This window comes from Anguilla rostrata, chromosome 16, assembly GCF_018555375.3.
Source record: "Anguilla rostrata isolate EN2019 chromosome 16, ASM1855537v3, whole genome shotgun sequence".
Taxonomy (NCBI): domain Eukaryota; kingdom Metazoa; phylum Chordata; class Actinopteri; order Anguilliformes; family Anguillidae; genus Anguilla; species Anguilla rostrata.
The window spans coordinates 22,406,961-22,425,463 of record NC_057948.1 but is presented as its reverse complement, the minus strand read 5'-3'; the positions used below and the strand labels follow the sequence as shown (position 1 = coordinate 22,425,463).

Below are 18,503 nucleotides of genomic sequence, written 5' to 3'. Positions count from 1 at the left end.
TCAGAGCACATCCAATGCATGGCGCGAAATTAAATTTCCACTCATTGATATGACTGGTATGACGTGTTTAGTGTAGCTTACAGAATGTAGCTTTGCAATGTAAAGTGTGAAATTGCAATGTGTGTCGCTTGCCATTAGTGCTACTGGGGAGCCTGTGTCTGACAAGTGAGGAGTGAGTTTACCTATATATCCACGTTTGTTACAGTAATATCCAAAAGCCCAACACTGGAGATAAAAAGTTATCGACGTCAGTGTGTTCTGCAGTCATTCATCTGTGATGACTGTAAGTCTCCAAACAAGCGCATGTGGTGTGCAGGAAGTCACGTGTGCGGTGCGTTTAAACACAGCAGCTGAGCAGCCCAGCCTCGTGCGAAATGAGCGCCGGGCTTCCTGTGACTGCTCAGTGCACCTCTCGTAAACCGCAGGGTATGGGCGTGTCTCGTAAATGAACCCCGTTGTTTACCAGCTTTCATATTGTGCCAGCCGTGAGGATGTTTTGGCTACGCCCCTATAGATGAGTCTATGTAGGGGAAACACTGCATCCCATTGATTAACAAAGACATTTGGTTATATGATATCATTTATAACACAGAAGAGCTCATTTACATGCAATTTATTCTGCATTAATTGAAAGGCTGTGCTATACATTAGTTTAAATGGAATCAGGTACCCATATCGTAAACTTTACAAACTTTACTTCTTTGATAACCATGAAAAACTGTCATTAGAGTATTTACAAATAATGAATTGTGCCTGGTTTCAAGCCTGTGGGTATCTGTGACTTGCCCTTATGGTCTCTCCTCTCCCCTCCTCTCTCCTCCGCTGTTCTCTCTCCGCAGACAGCAGGCTCTGTTCCACGTCCTGTCGGCCTACTCTGTTTACAACACGGTGAGTGACTGGAATCGCCATTACGTAATCAACAGTTATGTGCTACTGAACCCCACCACCACCCATTGCCCAACCCTTCCACTGAGTCCTGTTTCCAGTTTTATTTACGTGATTGGATAAGCCCCCCAGCTCCTCTGCCGGGAGATTTAAGCTTCTGTTTTTACACCCACAAGGGAAGCAGAAAACAAATTGCCATGGTTCACAAGCCCCACTTCACACATTTGTTGGGTTCAGAACCCCAGCAGGTTGCCAGCGTAGGTCTCTTTAAGGGAGAGAGCAAACAGGAGTCGCCCCTCTGGTACAGATGAACTGTTGCCATCTGCGCTTATGCACTCAGCTTGAAGTACGCAGAGTGTAGAGCTCCAAAAGACACCGATGAGCCAAGTCCTCAACAGACCTGGGTCACATGAATGTTTCACATACTTTATCACTGAATACAACAGGAAATTCCTGCAGATTGCCGACAACATTAAAAATAAATGTCTGTTTTCCCTAACGTTCAGATCAAATTATTGTTTCACATATTGCAACATTCTCATGGATCTGCAGGAATTCTACTTGAATCGAAAGAGTTTAAGTATTTCAAGTTCCTGCTGAGCCAGTTTTGGTAGCTAACCTGTCCAGCTGTAATCGGCTGTATAAACAGAAAATGAGGAAAATCAGAGCAACATACATGGCCACAGATAAGGGAAACTGCTAAAGCAAATACATCACACCAGCTCAGAGCACTGACCTTTCAGACCTCCCTCTCTGGCAAAGAGCTTAAAACTTCAGCACTTTGGGAAGTGGGCTGTGTGTTTAGATGCAGGTTGCTGTACGAAGGGGTCTTCACTGAAGTCCTAGGACTACTCCAGTGTGGGTTGGACACATTATGTAGTTAAGCACAGTTGATGGGCAAATGGTCTGAAATGCTGATGCAGTCACATGGTGCTGGTCAGTCATGTGATCATCAGGGAGCCCTCATTGGATCGACAGTGGAAATCCGTATCAGGTCATGAGACTGAGTGCTGTTAAAAGTTTAAGCCTTCACTCTTCTGGATGAGCAGTTAACTATTTCAATTTTTTTTATTTCATAAGTTTTTATATGCTCCCTTTGCTGGTGTTATTTAAGTAGTGTTTATGTGTGCGTGACCAATTTGGACTCGGAGTAGTTTGTGACCGTACATGACCCCTGATCCCTCTCTCCACAGGAAGTGAGTTACTGCCAGGGGATGAGCCAGATCGCCGCTATCCTGCTGATGTACATGAACGAAGAGGATGCCTTCTGGGCCCTTTCCCAGCTGCTAACCAATCAGAAACATGCCATGCACGGTGAGCCATTCAGGAGGCAGCTCAAACAATGGGGCGGAGTTAGGACGCCAGTTCAAACTGGGGGTGCTGAAACCTGCTGTTTCTCCCACAGGGTTCTTCATTCCCGGCTTTCCCAAGCTCCAGCGCTTTCAGGCTCAACATGACCAGATCCTCTCCAAACTCCTGCCCAAGCTGAAGAAGCACATGGTGAGAGGCAGCCTGGGTGGCTCTGTGGCCAAAATAAAGCCAAGGGAAAGCGTTTGTGTGTGTCTGATTACCAGCAATGTTTGCACTCCTCTAGAGTGTGTGTTTGTGTGTGTGTGTTTGTTTGTTTGTGTGTGTGGGTGCGGGTGCTCTCACGCTTTATATATTTATATTTATATATTCTCTATGAAAGGGACGTACACTTGGAGTGTGTGGTACATTTAAGTGAGAACTTTTGTGATCTGTGCAGATCACTTTCAAACACTTGCTTTCTTTTTATAATGAACTGAAAATGAATTCAAGCTACTTCTTCTTCAAGCTACTTCTTCATAGACATGTTATTTAGTTGTTGCTTTTGCCCCAGAAAATGTATATGTGACTATGTTATGTCTCATTACACATCTCTCTCTGAATTCAGGACAAGGAGCAGATGTTCACTGGGATTTACACAACCAAATGGTTCCTGCAGTGTTTCATTGATAGGGTGAGAAATCTACCAATTTACTGTGTGTGTGTGTGTGTGTGAGAATGTGTCTGTCTGTCTGTGTGTATGCTGCATGCAGTGTGTGTGTGTCTGTGTATGCTGCATGCAGTTTGTGTGTGTGTGTCTGTCTGTCTGTGTATGTTGCATGCAGTGTGTGTGTGTTTGTGTGTGAGTGAATGTGTGTGTGTGACTGTCTGTATGTTACATGCAGTGCATGTCTGAGTGTGTGTACACAGTGTGTGACCTCACTGGACACTGTAAGTTTGTTGTGTGGAGAGGCCGTCTGCTTCATTTCGTACAGTGATCACAGCTGGATGATGTCATAGTGACAGCTTCCCTTTCAGAGCAGTGATATGCGCAAAAACCCATCCTCTGCACAGCTGTAGCCACAGTCACTTTGCAGGGCAGATGGGGGGGTTGAGTGGGTATCAGTCCCCTGGTGCTTTTCACATTCTTCTGTCCGGAGTGACAGCTTTTCAGTCAGAGTTGTCTGTGACTGCTGTTAATGTAATACGGTGATAAGAGTTTTGGAATACAAAACCGTGACCTTGGCACATGCATCACAAGTCAGATCCACACGGACGCGAGTCAGAGAAGCACTACTGAAACGTCGCTCTGCTGACAGGGTGGTGAAATATTCCCTGCATGTTTGCACTGCGGCCACATCTCCTGTATGGTCTGGCTCCTGGTGGTGGAATGAGCCTGCAGTCAGTACAGCAGAAACCCTGCCCATCTTCTGCACATACTGAAGACTCGCCTCTTCGGACTGCAGCCTGGCTCCCTTGGCCATCTTTTACTATCCTCTTTCTTTTGTTTTTGGATTTCCTTTTGGGATAATATAATAATATAATAACATTATAGACCCTGGATAAGAGCATCTGCTAAGTGACTGTAGTGTCACATAATGCTGAGAGGGCAGCTTCACCATTCTTCAAAAAAACAAAGACCAATAGCTGTATAAATCTATTTTGGGGGGAGAAGGAACCCCAGGAAATGCATCTCATTGGCCACATGAGGACAACACACATGAAATGGCCCTTGCAAAGCAGACCGACAACCACCAGGGAGGTCTTATCGGAGTTAAATTTACCCAAAGATCAAACACCAGGCACCTCTTAATGTCTGCAGACCAGCTCAGTGTGCACATTGTCAGAAGGTTAGTGTCCCTGCGTTAGAAGTGTTTCTGCAGCACTGTGTGTGAGGGAACCCCTCTGTGGGCCCCACGGTGCAGGGCTGGAACGCGGTGCTGAGGGGTTCGCTGAGCTGTTTTCTAGCAGTTAATGGTCCTGAGCGTACGTCGGGGACTGGAGCTGAACGACTGTTGGCTCCGTGGAAACCCCTGCCAGATGTAAGCCTCGGGTCGGATCTGTGGACCTGGAGCTAGTCCCCGAGCCAGATCTGTGGATCTGGAGCTGGTCCCTGAGTCAGATCTGTGGATCTGGAGCTGGTCCCTGAGTCAGATCTGTGGATCTGGAGCTGGTCCCTGAGTCAGATCTGTGGATCTGGAGCTGGTCCCTGAGTCAGATCTGTGGATCTGGAGCTGGTCCCTGAGTCAGATCTGTGGGCTGGGACAGCAGCAGCACTCCTCGTGCAGTCAGAGCAGAGATAAGCTGTACATAACCCAGCTTGAACCCAGAAGGAAATTGACCTTCAGCTTTCAGGACAGAAGGCAAATGAATCGTAGAAAGTGGTGTCCTTTAATCTTTCACCAAAATAATACTGTAAGTTATGTAAATAATTATGTTGAGGATATGAATCATTGAAGTGTTTCAATGTTTTGTGTGAGTGTGTACTTAAAGCACACATTTGTTACTGTGTGATAATAGCAGCTTGCACTCGAACTGGTGTGGAATTTCTGTGGGAAACTGAAGGATTTGTACTTGTGAAACTGTTTCTAGCTGAAATATTTGTTTAAATAGAAAATAGAAGTGGAGCCAGTGCATGGTTTTATTTTTAAATTAATTTCCTCTTTGCTCTTATTGAAACAGACACCGTTCACCCTGACACTGCGCTTGTGGGATATTTACATACTGGAAGGAGAGAAGATTTTGACTGCCATGGCGTACACCATACTCAAACTGCACAAGAGTAAGACTTGTTACTTATAGCCATAGATTATCTTAACAGGCTGCCCTTAGCCTTACCATTCTCTATGTGTTATGGAGTACACCTGACTCATGATAATTGCATGTTCTCAGTACTGTAGGGACTGCATGCATCCACCCAGAGCTTGCATATCATGAGAGTAATTAAAATTTCTGTATTGTGACATAGTGCACTTAACTCTAATGATGCTCATGTTCTGGATAAGTCAGTAAGAATAAATTGGGATTGGCTGCATACTGAAACTTAATAAAATAGAAAAAGTAGTTATCCAGTATGCCTTTATAAGGAGAATGCCTGTTTCATTGCTTTGCACTGGCGATCTTTTAAGAGCAAATGCTTTTTACTGCAAATGCAGTGTAGATGGCTGAAACAACGGCATCTTTACTGAAATGAGTGAGGATGAGTGCAGAAGGAATCCCTAACCCACCTCCCTAACCCCCCTCTCCCCCAGAGCACCTCCTGAAGTTGCCTCTGGAGGACCTGCGGGAGTTCCTGCAGGAGACCATGGCCAGGACCTTCTTCCTGAATGACGACCTGGTGGTGGAGCAGCTGCAGGTGTCCATGTCCGAGCTGCGCAAGATGAAGATGGAGCCAGGTGCGTTCAGGATGCGCTGACCACACACCTGACGGGAGCATTTTAAACCACGCTGCCTGTCAGCTTGTCCATTGCTTCTTTCCTTCATTCCCACCAAAAGGGTAAAAAACATTTATGAGCAGAATAGGGGGCCGCAGTGCCTGCAGGTATTTGTGGTTCAATCAGCTTTCAATCAGCTGCCAATTAAGGTCTTGAGAACAAGGTGTTTGGACTCTTTAGCCAATCAGTGACTTAAATGAATTACTGGAGACGCTCTGAAAACCAACAGACACTGCGGCCCTTCGGGAGTGGAGTTTGTCACCCCTGCTCTAGACTGTGGGTAAATAAGAAAGGGCCGAAGGATTTTTTTCCTCAGTATGTTTTCTGATGTTAACAGCTGAGGCTTTTTTTGTGCCAAAACTCTGTTTGTTTGTACCGAGGGTGTTTTTACTGAGGCTGTTTGTACCAAGACTCTGTTTGTACTGAGACTGTTTGTGCCGAGGCTGTTTGTTTGTACCGAGGCTCTGTTTGTTTGTACCGAGGCTCTGTTGGTTTGTACCAAGGCTTTGTTTGTTTGTACCGAGGCTCTATTTTGGCCACTTACTTGACCACCTCTCTCTGCTTCCACAGCCAAGCCGGATGAGTTCCCAAAGCAGCTGCTGGGCGTGGAGCGACCCGTACTGCTGCTGCCGCTGAAGCCCCCGCAGGCTGCTAACGGAAAGAGCGAGGCCATTGCATCCAACAAGACCCCCTCCCCTGGCGACCTGCGGGGTTTCCAGACCCCTCCCCCAACCCTGCCTTCCACCGACCCCATGCTGGTGCACAGCCAGGGGGAGCCCCAACGCCAAGCCCCGACCCCTAGCTCTGAGGGGGTGGAGCTTCCCCCAGAAGAGGCGGGGATAAGACAGGTTGTCGGGGCAGCACCCCTGGAGGACAGTGATGAGTGGCCCCCTCCCTACGAGCCTCCAGAAACGAGCGATGCGGGAGACCCAACTGCAGCTGAGCTGGATCTGCCCGAGCTAGACCCACCTCCACTGCTTAGTGAGGAGGTCTACCCTCCCACACCACCAGGGGGCGACACGCCTTTCTCTCAGCGCCCGCCCAAACCTTCAGCCTCAGTCCCTGTCCCCTCCAGTGCCTCCCACCCGTGCCTCCCCCCGAAACCGTTAGCCCTGTCACAGGCAGCCGATCGAAGACCTTCCAACATCTCCCAGTATGACAACCTGTCCCTGGGCCAGGAGAACCACTGCCTGGACCAGCTGCTGCCGACGGCCACTGCCATTCCGGAACCTTCCACCAACGGGAACAACCTCACTCCAGTGCGCCCTTCACCACTCCCGCCCTGCCTTAAGCCAAAGCCCACGCCCCCTCCCCCGCCCCACCGTCAGCTTCCCCAGGTGCCACAGCGAGATGGGCCGGACGTACTTCAGTCCCCGCCTCACTTCTCTAACAGGCTCGTCACCTTCCAGTCCCCCTCACTGCCCCACAAACCCCCTTGGGAGGAAGCCGCTGACCTTCGCCCTCTGGTGGAGGTGGAGAGAGAGGGCGGGAGTCACCAGGCCTCACCAAAACGAGCGTTGATGCCACCAACGCTCCCCTTCGCCCCCAAACCCACAGGACAAACGACAGCGGTCCCCGCTGTCCGCTCCGATCCAGATTTTTACCGGACACACCTCTCCAACCAGCAGCTCCCCAAGTCTGTGACATTTTAGCATATGGCATTGCCAATTTCTGACGGATCCTCTAGCATTTCTTACAGACACACCACTTTTTAAAAAATAAACTGTGTTGTAAACAATGCTGCGCTGAAAGAGTTTACCTGAGGGGTTTTGGCAGAAATAACTGTTTTGACAGATGTGTACAGACTTCTTAACCTTTATATTGTAAAGAAGCTTTTTTTTTGCCCCTGATATTATTGTTTTGGTAGTTTTACAAATACTGATCTGATGAAGGTAGAGTTTAACAAAATTTAGCTTTAATAAAAATCCTGATGAAGCCTTTCCATTGTGACAGATCAGTACTATCTAGCGAATAGAAAGGGCTGTGGTCACAGTTCTTAATGCCAAAACTGTCTGGAAAGTGTAAAAAAAGGGACTGAGGAGGGGTTTCACGACATATTGTGCAGTTAAACAAATGGAATAATGGGTATGAGGTCACATTCAGCCCGTGTGCCCATTGCTTTGTGGTGCTTAATTTTTCATTTGCTGTATTTGTCCCTGTTTCTGAGGTAAAATGTTTCTTAACCTTGTGAAGAGTAGGTTTTTTGGAATGTTTTTTTTTCAAAATTCTAAGTCAGTGTTCTAGACCTTCATTGCTTTCCATTACCAGCTGTGATGGTTACAGCAGCATTGGAATGTTCAGTTAAGAACATTCTGATCACATTAGTGATCTCACAAGTTCATTTATTGTTTATATGCCAATGTTCATTCACTGCACACAGAACATTTTGTATCATGAGCAGTTAGTAAAGGGTTAATGGTCTGTAATCATGGAACAGCAGTGTCTGGAGGTTGCGCTAACTTTAAAGGGGTTCATAGGAGACCATGTCGATAACTGGGGTCTAAGTCATTGTTTAAAGTGAGCAGGCTCACGTCATGCAACACAGCAAATGGGATTATGGGTCAACCCTGGACCCTCTCCTTGAACCGTCTGTAATACATATTGCTTTCTCTCCCTCCTTACTAATGCAGTGTATATAGGGTTCTCTCTGTCCCCTCTGACAGGAAAATAATCATGGAAATGTATGGAAGTCCTGCTGCCCTTAAAGATTTAAAAATGAGGTGTAATCATTTGTAATATACAAGGAGAGATAAATCAGTCTAGCTTGCTAGCTGGATTTCTTTCATTATCAGTTCATTCTCCTTGCTCGTAGTATTCTGCTGTTGCCAGCAAATTGACATGCCCACATATACAGTAATCCTGCTGCCAGAAAGCTCTGCCGAATGATACCCTTCTCACAGACAAGCTGAGGGTTGGTCTGTCTGAGGAGAGTAATATTTGTCACTGAGTACCAATGGGGTAAGCCAAGTAGCTGGATTTCACTAGAACTTGACTTTTGGCAGTGTTAAAAACAGCCTGTGTTTATTGCATGTTTATCCTTAAATCACAGGTGAAATTGAGCTGTAAATATAATGGTGATTTGAGAGGTAGCCTTGTGCTAGTGGCGTTCAGAACGACCAAAGCATGGGCAGAATACCCAAAGATTTCAAACAGCCCCCAGGTGCACTCAGCAAATCAACTGCCACTTCCAAAAGGCAGGACAGTTTTCACGGCTTCATACTTGGTCATTTGTTCCTCTTGCAAAGAGCCACAGCTCTGTGGTTTGATGCAATTTTTTTGTTGGGTAAAAAATCATATGTAGCAATAATGTAGATATTGTGTAAAGTTTGAATGTAAAAAAAACCAAACCGTTAACCTGCACCCTGAAATCAGGCATTTATTTTATGTTGATATCTATATAACATGTATGTTGATATCTCCACCAGGTGAGTCGAATTGCCTTTATTAACAGAAAAACGCCCAAATACTGGTTCTGTTTTCAAAGCCGTAAGGAATGCCTTCTCTTCGTGCCAATTGAATAGCTCCACCTGGTGGAGAGATTGCACTTTTTCATCTTTTTTTATTTTTTTATTTTAATCTCATTTGACAGTATTCTTGACCTGACGGAATTAGTTGTGATTTTGTGTTTGGTTTAAATATGCTTCCTTTTGTAACAAAGTGCTGTTTTTCATCAGTTTTGTTTTCAGACAGACCTATGTATGTCTTAAGTCATAAGCTGTTGAACAGTAGTTGTCCCCCCCCCCCCCCACTAGCTCGGAATAATTGGCAGTAGTTACAGTGCTCAGGAAAGAGCTTTATATTTTATGATGGGTTTTTAATAAAGATAGACTGGTTCTGTGAGGAACCGCAAGGAGTGAAGCCTGGGAGAGAAAATTGAGCATTTATTTCCACAGCTTTCAAAGGTAAATTACTGCTTTAATAAGTTATATGCAATATGTATTTGATTTTTGTCTTTTGTCATTTTTGCACATTGTTTGTATTACAAGCAAAAAAAGAAACAAACCCAAGAGTTTCCTCTTTATTTCCAGACATAGCTGCCGGACATTGATGTACATTTTCTAAGGTGTTGGGAGGACTTGACCTATAGCCTTTTTGGTTTTATTGAGATTCATGAGCTGTAAATTCTGTCCTTTGAGACGATTAATCGTGTTTGCAGGAAGACAAAAAAGTTTCTAACTTGCATGTATTTATCTTATTTTCCTTCAGAGGTAAATGGAACAGCCATGGAATGAGTTTGCAAGGTAAAGGGAATTAAAACACTTACAGGCTTAAAGCAACTGTGTGCAGAAGACCTTCCCCCTAGTCCTGTTCACAGGTGAGGCTTAATGATTTATTTTGCTCAAAATAAATAACGTGACTTAGATTCCATTGTTTTAATACCATAAAATACAGATATACAGCACAAAAGTACAAGAATACATGGTGCATTTGTGCACAGATCAATTAACTTTAGCAAAAACAGTTCTTTAAAAGGCACTTAAAGCAGCAGTTTACCTTCCAATGTGCAGGAGTAAATACAACAGTATTAAGCAGTGCAGAAATAAACAAACAGTATGTCTCAGCCCATTATACCACTACCTCACACTTCAAATGATTCTTCAAGCATTAAACAAACCCTGTTAGACCCTTCATGTAGGTTGGTACATTGTGCCAATGTAATCAGCAGAGTTGCTGTCCATTCCATTTCAGTGCATTCACTGAATAATTCCCCATAGGAGAATATGTATTATGCATTTTTAATCAAAGTAAATTCATTCCCTCCCTGGAACTGGCCCAGACCCTAATCAGCAGTGCAGTAAAGCTGGCATATATAAATATTAAATAGCATTATTTTCAATAAAGCAAATAAGAGTATCCTGAGCAAGCGAAATAAAGCACACGACTGATCTTTAGAAGAAAACAGAACCGAGTCTGGACTAATGTGGATATTGCATTCCAGCCCAGCTGGCAAAACATCTGTGCGGAAGTGAGAATTAGACTTTTCACTGTTGTACGACAACTGGATGGTAAACTTTTTTTTTCTGTACAGTACCAAGAAGCAGCCAACATATATTTCAGTATAAATGGTCACTTTTCTATTTTCATTCATTTCAGAGGAAATGCTTGTATGAGATATCCGTACCAATTATTCAGTTTTCATCCACGTGAAAAATCATTTTCCTTTTTTGCAAAACCCTGATATTGGAAAAGGAAAGTACTTAATCAGGGCCAAGGAAATTTCAGTTGGACATAGTGACCACTAAACTGTGTAAGCAGCCCTTCTGAATGTGATTTTTAAATGATCTGCATGTGCAACCAAACACATTTTTTAAGTATAATCTTCTCATAGAACAATCCTAAATGTATTTAGTTTAAATCTGTGGTGCAGACTGTTGAGGTTAATGTCCGACATTGAGGGGAACCTCAAAGCTAAGACCAAGAGGCTCGGCCTCCCTTTGTATATATACCGATGCCATTGGCTGTGGAGCAGTGCTGTCTGGTCACGTCAGGCCCCTCTGCAGATATCCGATTGGACAGACAAAATGCCTTTTATTTGGTAATTGTCCCGAAACTCCTTTCTCATGATTTAAGCAGCTTGCAAAGTTCAGTTACATCACCCATCAGCAGCCGATTCCTTAACTGTGTCCAATGTTGACCACACAACCGACTGAAACCCAAGAAGCCAGGTGAGGCGAGTTAAATTTAAACCGCTTTAATTGCTTAATTAAGTGATCCATACCAACAAAATCCACCACACCCTGTGGCTCTCTGAGGCTACAGGTCGAGTGGAACAGGGAATGGGATCCGCTGCTGCTGCTGGGTGATCCCTGTATAAAGTGCAAGGTGTGTTAACTGCTACACTGCTCAAAAGCAGGTTCGGTATAACTACATCTGGGATAAAGGCAGGCTGGGAACCTGGCTACAGTGTGGGGGGCCCTGGTTACACGCGGAGCTGCGACAGGAAGCTGGCGAGGGACGTGACGCTCTCCCGCAGTTTGGAGTCCTCCTCCGGGCCCAGAGGCACGCTGGCCAGCCGGATCGACCCCGTCGCCCCCAGGACACAAGGCAGACTGAGGAACACCTCCACCCCAATGCCCCCCCAGCCCTGCCATACGAAACATATACACACACAACATGAGGACAGCGGCACGTGTGTGTGCGGTGGATGTACGATTCAGTGTGTGATTCAGACTTATATGTGCTGTGGTTATTGTGTTTGGTGTGTAACAGAGACTTGTCTGCAGTGTCTTGTGTTCCATGTATGATGTAGGCTTGTCTGCAGTGATTATGGTATGGAGTGTGTAATGTAGACTTGGCTGTACACGTAAGTGTTTAGTGTGTGATGTAGAGTTGTCTGTAAGTAAGTAAGTAAATTTTATTTATAAAGCACATTTAAAACAACTGGCATTGACCAAAGTGCTGTACACCATCTGTGCGATGGTTATTGTGTTTCTGTGTAACAGAGACTTGTCTGCAGTGTTTTGTGTTCCGTGTATGATGTAGACTTATCTGTGTGTGATGTAGGCTTGTCTGCAGCGGCCATAGTGTTGGGTGTATGAGGTAAGCTTGCCTGAGCCAGTGTGGAGACGGAGTGGATCTTCTTCTTGTCCAGCAGGATGCTGTTGGTGATGTCAGCGATGGACAGCCCCACTGACCAGGACCTCTGCCCCTTCCCCTTCAGCATCTCGAAGGCTCTGCCAGCAACCAAAGGTGACCGCAGATACAAACGCATAACAGTGAGGACCAGCCAGTCAGTCCATTTAAATCCATCTTTTCCTTATAGGCTGTATCCAGCACTGCATCACGCCTAGACTTGAACATTATCAGGGTCTCTATCTACATGACATGGCAAAATTTTCAACATATTGACCGCTCCCTGTCAAAAAATGCTTATATATCAGTGCAAAATTTACCTTGAACTAATTCCCACACGTTTGATCCAGACTGTGGGTATAGTTACAAAACCCTTGTCAGAACAGCAAAAGCTGCATAACCAGCAGATTCAGGCCAACAGCTCTCTGGTTAAAAGTCTCACTACTCAATTTACCTCACACTGGTAGTCACCAGAAGATTTTAAGATGTGTAAAATTTTGTGCAATGCCATCAACACAGACCAGAGCCAGTCGCAGAAAAGTAGATGGCACTGTGCTTACCTGTCAGTCAGGGGTTTGGCGGAGTTGGACACCTGCATCATCTCCGGACCCATATTAGCCATGATGGCAACTAGAACAGGGCCACAGAATTACATTGTATTTCTTGTCCTGTGAAAACTATGCACATAACGGTAGCGTGGCAGACAGTTTAGTTCAGTGTGACATAAATCAATCAGGAATAAAAAAAGTATGGCAGTATTACAGAAAAAGCTTATTCTACTGTGCAAACTAGCCGATCAAACCAACAATTAGCAACAGAAAATGCTGATGTTAATGCTACTGTATCAGTAAATGTTTAAAAGTCAGTGTAAGGTGTGATTAGGCGTGGCAGAAGGGGCTGTGCATACCCTTGTTGTCGGAGAGCTCCCCTATGACCCAGCCCTGCTTGCCGGTGCTGTGTCCTGTGAGGCTGACGTTGATTATGTAATTGAGGCGCTCTGAGTCCAGGTTGCACCCGGCACCGATCACGCAGGATGGCATCAGTCCGCTCTGTCTCCACGCCACGTGGGTCATGATGTCCACTGTAGGAGGGCGAGGGGAATTCTAGGGTCAGGACACAGGGGACTGGACTGGCTCAGTGTGTGTGGTTTGTGGGGACTATGTGTAACAGACGGTAGTGAGAGTGTACCAATTAGTGGGGACTGTGTTTGTAACAGACTGTAGTCAGAATGTATAAGTCTGTGGGGACAGTGTGTATAACAGTCTGTACTAATTTGTGTATCACTCTGTAGGGACAGTGTGTGTAACAAGTGTGTACCAATCTGCGGGGACAGTGTGTGTGACAGTCTGTAGTGAGCGTGCACCAGTCTGCAGGGACAGTGTGTAACAGTCTGTAGTGAGCGTGTACCAGTCTGCAGGGACAGTGTGTAACAGTCTGTAGTGAGCGTCTGTGGGGTGTGTACAGTTTGGGTCCAGACCTGGCTGAGAGGCGATGAGCAGTACTGCTTGTGGGCAGAGCCGGGCCACGGTGGGGATGAACCCTCTGTACAGATCCACGTTGGTCTGGACCACGCCCACGTATGACTGCTCATCGCTCCAGGCATTCGCCGTCACCACCACCACCTTCGACCCAGCCGACGCCGACAAGTCTACACCCAGGGAAGAGAGTTCAGTTGATTATTTCCCCCTGCCCTATTCTATTCTGTGGTGTTACATCTTGTCCTATTCAATGGGACTACATTACTAATGTAATAATGTTACATTATTAATTTCATCTCCTTATGAAATATATAGCAGAATTTGTATGAGTAATAGAAATAAAAATTAAATGGACATTGGTATAACCCATAACCCAGACTACAGTGTTATACACTGATATAAGCATAACCAGCAGTACTGGTGCTGGAAGGCTCTAGTGTGCATACAGGGTAATGAGAGGGGAGAGACAGCCAGATTGATTGTGGACTGTGAGTGTACCTTTGGAAACTTCCACTTTGGGCAGATGGAAAATCTCTAAATCCATGGTCCCTCCTTTAGTTGAGCTGTCAGGAAGGTCAATGAAGACCAGCTTGTCCACGCTACCCTTAGATGTCAATAAAATAGATGGTATTGGTCAGAAACAGACAGGGTCTTGAAAGAATGTTCTGATCTTGGAGGATATGCATGGCCACAAATGGATCTACCTGACAGTCACAAAACTTGAAAAAAAAAGTTACTGATTTGTTTTTTTTTTAAACATCCAGGAGTTTTAAAAGAGTTACCTTGGCCAAAAGGCTCAATACAGTGGCCGTTCCTAAGTCTCCACCTCCTATTACAGTGACTTTGTTGACTGGTCGATCAGGCTTGACTCCGCCTATAAACAGAGGACAAAGGACACTTGTGTTATGGGATTTTTCTGCCAAGATATCAACAGATAGCACTGGCCCTACTTAGTGACACAGCTCTTTATCTTCAGCTGGATAGGAGTAGTTTCCGATAAGTTTATTGTGACAGGAGCGGACAGTGCTCTTTTATGTTTGTGTAAATATCTATACGTTTGAGATGAAGTACCTCATTAAAATTTATGAAAGCTTAGATGTGGCTTTTTTTTTTTTTTTTTGCTGCCAAACATGAATTACCTGGTCCATTAACAATTCTACCTGGAAACTCCATTAAATGCACATGCACACACACACATATGCTAAGTTAATATTTACAGAAGGCAATTCTTAAGCACTAGCTAGTCATTAGTAGAGTTTCCATGTAGGTTTTTAAAAGGTCATGGGCTATTCAGGAAATCTCCAACCAAGTGGAACTGCACTGGGCTACAGTTTGACTTCCAGGTACAAATAGCCTACTGAAAAGGGAACCTAAAACAGCCCCAAAATTAAGTACAAAAATAAGCTGAAACATCTGACAGGAAGGGATCCACATCCATCCCGCCCTTCTGCCAACACTTTGGCCAGGAACAAAACTACATTAAACAAAGCAGGATAGTTAATTGTCCTCGCAAACTTCAAAACAAATTCCACATGCAAATGGAGCTATTGTTATTAGCATGTAGCCTAATTAATGAAACACCCAATATCACATCCAGTAGACATATGTACAGCAGCTGAACAGCAGATTTAAATAGTGAGTCTGAATAATTCCAGTGTTAAATTTACAGATTTTGTTCCACCTCTACCTGTATGGCTCAGTCAAAGTGCATGAACAAAAACGGCTGATTGCGTACTTTTATCTGGCACCCAAAGCAAGCCAAATTAAATAGTTCCTGGACTCACTTTCTCCGATTGTTAGTTTTGACACAAAGGCGAGCAGGTCTGTTGGGTCCTTGCTGTCTCTTGAAGTTTTCGAGCTGAGTGGGGGATCTTCTTCAAATTTGGCAATCATTTCAGCCAAGAGGCCATTTACCGTGGACTTCGGCTACAAAGCAGTTCCACACAAAACAAGGTTTATCAGCATGTTTTACACCAACAACTCAGGCCTTTCAGTGAAAATATTTTAAGTTATTATGGCTCAAATTGTGATACTGCAATACTGATTGAGGCATGTCGTTGACCAGGGTGCCAGACTTTATTAATTTATATAAACAAAGAATATAATTAATTATACTGAAACAGGGGCAACACCTGGGATCCAAACTTGCAACCCTCTGGAAATATGTAGACTACTTATTTCTGCTGCTAGTGTTTTTGCCCCATGGCTGCATTTTAATACACATTTTATACTTACATTTCAAATTTTATTGCAAACCACAGTCTCTATTTTTTGTATGGATATGTATTCCACAGGACCACAAATGACAGTGAGCCCTGACTAAATGTGGCATACAACATGAAATGATGACATTCATCTTTCAAAAACTGTCCCTTTTGTTTTTAAAAAGAAATGGATTGAAGTAAAGTAAGAGTTTGGTCTTGAGTCTAAACACTGTGTCCCACTACAGGTGCTCACATGGTCCCAGTTGTGCAGGATAGGCAGGTGGATCTTCCCCCGAGAGTCCACATGCTTCCCCTCTCGGATCACCATGTTGGGGGTGGGGCGGAGCAGGCAGATGGGAGGGGTGAAGGGGAAGGAGTCCAGAAGCCACAGGAGGATGGGCAGATTGTACGAGTGGCCTGCAATGCCAGAGACATGTTGAGAGGTTTCATGGCCACAAGTTCAACCATTTCTGTACGAGTGTGACCAATAGTAGAGGTTAAAGGTCAGGCTTCTGATACAGACTGACAACCTTGGTGTGTTAATCCTTAAGACATAACTTGTTCCAGAAATACTGGCCAAATGAGGAAATGCATGTCGGTGTAGCCGAGATGGCTTCAAAATATTAGTGGTCTAGAATCAAACTCACCCTGATATCTGACTGGAATGTTGCCCACCAGTTTAAGGAGGTCCTTCTGGGTGCCGTCAGTAAAAGCTACATGCACAGACAATAATAGAGACAGCATTTTTAGAAGCCCTAAACAACGCATAAAGACTATTTTGTCACTCGGGTGTGATTATTTACAAACCCCTGATTAAAAAAAACAGGACATTGTCTTAATTTACAACACAAGGAAAGACCTTAATCGTATAACAGGCTGGTGGTAGACAGTCTTCACGAAAGTTGGTCATTGAGAGACTGAATTGCGGATAATAAGCTTGAATCCTGGAGAAAAAATGCTATTGTACACTTCAGAAATGCTGGTTAATGAGTTTTTCTTGTTTAAGTAAATGTTGATTTGCGCATTTTATAAGCAAGTTAAAAACACTTTGCTTGTTGGCTACATTTTGATCACCTAAGAATACCTAAGTGGATCTAACTTTAGCTTTCTATGCTACCTTGTTTCCTCGTACTGGTTTCAGATAGGATGCAATCTTATGCATTGTATTTAGTTGACTAACTTACTGTATGTGCCGGCCTGTGCTACCAAATCAGGGTGTATCCTGTGTACTTTCTGAAGTTCTTCGATCGCCACATCTCGAAACTTATACTGAAAACAAATAAGACAGGAGTTAGTTCTTACATGTACACGTCGGTGTAAATGCTCCATTTATAGCTTGTATGCTAAATGGTCAGCAATGTGGTAAAGCTGGTTTTGCCAGTAGATACCTAATTCTAGATAGCAATCCGTCTCATCTTAAAGTGCTAACTCACGTTAGTTTCCCAAATTGTCTACAAACCTTTCCGAGTATCCTCTTTATAGATTCCGAGCTAAGATCCATGTTGTAACATCTGCTGATTGACAGTGTCTAGTCTGAGAGATTAACAATCAAAGCTTTGACTTTGTACGGCGGAACCAACAGCAACCTGCTGCCTACATAACTTGGCAACAGAATAAAAACTTCCGCGAAACTGGAGTTCCGATCATGAGTGTAAGAAACTGGAGAGGTGGGAGGGGCCAGGCGATGAAGCCTAGGAAGTAATGGGAAAGAGCCTCTACTGCGCATGCTAGAGGGCAAAAGCGCTTGTTTCCCATTGAATTCAATGTAGAAATCCAAGGTGATTTAACAACCCAAGAAAACCTCATCGGTTTATTTTTTGTGATCATGAATTTCATTATGTGTGCAGCAGTTTCTGAAACAATGGTTGTTTTGGTCTAGAAGTCTTGGTAACATATTTATTAAAATGTGCATATTTTATTATATAATGCATACTTTTCAATATGCTTTTCATATGAAACGTAACGGTCGTCAGTCAAGTTTCAAAATACCATCGGGGAAGTTTTATTTTGCCTTCAAAAGTCTGATAGCGCTCACTGCTGCCCTCAACAACGAAGGCATGCGCAGTACAAGCTTACTTCCGGGGCTTCACTGCTGAGTTTGGCTAAGAGACTGAGGGCGTGCTATCCTATCTAGTTAAATATGCATGTCTATGGTTCTTATGTGTATGGGCTACGGCAAGCCGAAATTTACGTTTCTATGGCAGCTGGGGTTGCAGCGAAGCACTTCGGAAGTTACAAGCGTAGCGTTAAATCATTGTGCCAAAGTGTCACGAATCGTCTGGCGTATATTGTGATCGACCGATTTTATACAAGCTATTCAATCCATTATTTATTAATTAATTTGTTATTAATCTCATTATCTTTGTCTAAATAGTTAAAGTGATAGTATTTCTGGTGACAAAACATACGTTTCAGCAATAAGAAGAAACATCTGGCAACCCTCTTTTAAAAAATATTTGGCCCTAGGCAACTAAAATGGGAATGGCGTGTCATTTCGAAATTATTACCTTGCCGGATATTTTTAACATCCTCAAGACTCATTATTTATATTCTGCAAATTTTCTAGAACAGTGGTCCTTATAGACTCGGTCCTGGGGACCCCTGTGTATGCTGATTTTCATTCCAACCTCAACAGCAATCCC

The 18,503-nt window shown here is 44.2% G+C and overlaps 2 protein-coding genes across 4 annotated transcripts in view; one reads left to right on the top strand and one right to left on the bottom strand.

Moving 5' to 3' along the window:
* The window catches only part of LOC135242743 (USP6 N-terminal-like protein), a 37,453-nt gene extending 27,845 nt beyond the window's left edge, over positions 1-9,608 (top strand). Inside the window, exons 8-14 of the mRNA XM_064313979.1 lie at positions 840-888; positions 2,079-2,199; positions 2,291-2,385; positions 2,801-2,866; positions 4,855-4,954; positions 5,424-5,567; positions 6,177-9,608. Of these exons, the coding sequence (XP_064170049.1) occupies positions 840-888; positions 2,079-2,199; positions 2,291-2,385; positions 2,801-2,866; positions 4,855-4,954; positions 5,424-5,567; positions 6,177-7,258 (1,657 nt within the window). The 3' untranslated portion in view covers positions 7,259-9,608. The remainder of the gene's footprint in view (positions 1-839; positions 889-2,078; positions 2,200-2,290; positions 2,386-2,800; positions 2,867-4,854; positions 4,955-5,423; positions 5,568-6,176) is intronic.
* Positions 9,609-9,964: 356 nt separating this feature from the next.
* Positions 9,965-18,503, bottom strand: uevld (UEV and lactate/malate dehyrogenase domains). Of its 3 annotated transcripts, none has more exons than XM_064313982.1 (12): positions 18,369-18,503; positions 17,046-17,130; positions 16,509-16,574; positions 16,115-16,278; positions 15,442-15,583; positions 14,440-14,531; positions 14,156-14,261; positions 13,657-13,827; positions 13,087-13,260; positions 12,740-12,809; positions 12,157-12,280; positions 9,965-11,691 (listed from the first exon to the last, which is right to left on the bottom strand). In XM_064313982.1, exons 1-12 carry the CDS (start codon positions 18,387-18,389, stop codon positions 11,527-11,529), a joined length of 1,380 nt encoding a protein of 459 aa, XP_064170052.1. In that variant the 5' UTR covers positions 18,390-18,503; the 3' UTR covers positions 9,965-11,526. The 3 variants fall into 3 exon arrangements, with proteins under 3 accessions (XP_064170052.1, XP_064170050.1, XP_064170051.1); XM_064313980.1 differs by lacking the exon at positions 18,369-18,503 and adding an exon at positions 18,053-18,084; XM_064313981.1 differs by lacking the exon at positions 18,369-18,503 and adding an exon at positions 17,321-17,518.

What these genes read in the sequence shown, in the direction of transcription:
- uevld (XM_064313981.1), bottom strand. Translation starts at nt 17,362, where the DNA reads ATGGATCTTAGCTCGGAATCTATAAAGAGGATACTCGGAAAG. An exon ending in TCCTGCACAACTGGGACCAT is followed by an intron (nt 15,584 to 16,114) that starts GTGAGCACCTGT and finishes ACTGCTTTGTAG; the next exon opens with CCGAAGTCCACGGTAAATGG. An exon ending in TATTGAGCCTTTTGGCCAAG is followed by an intron (nt 14,262 to 14,439) that starts GTAACTCTTTTA and finishes TTGACATCTAAG; the next exon opens with GGTAGCGTGGACAAGCTGGT.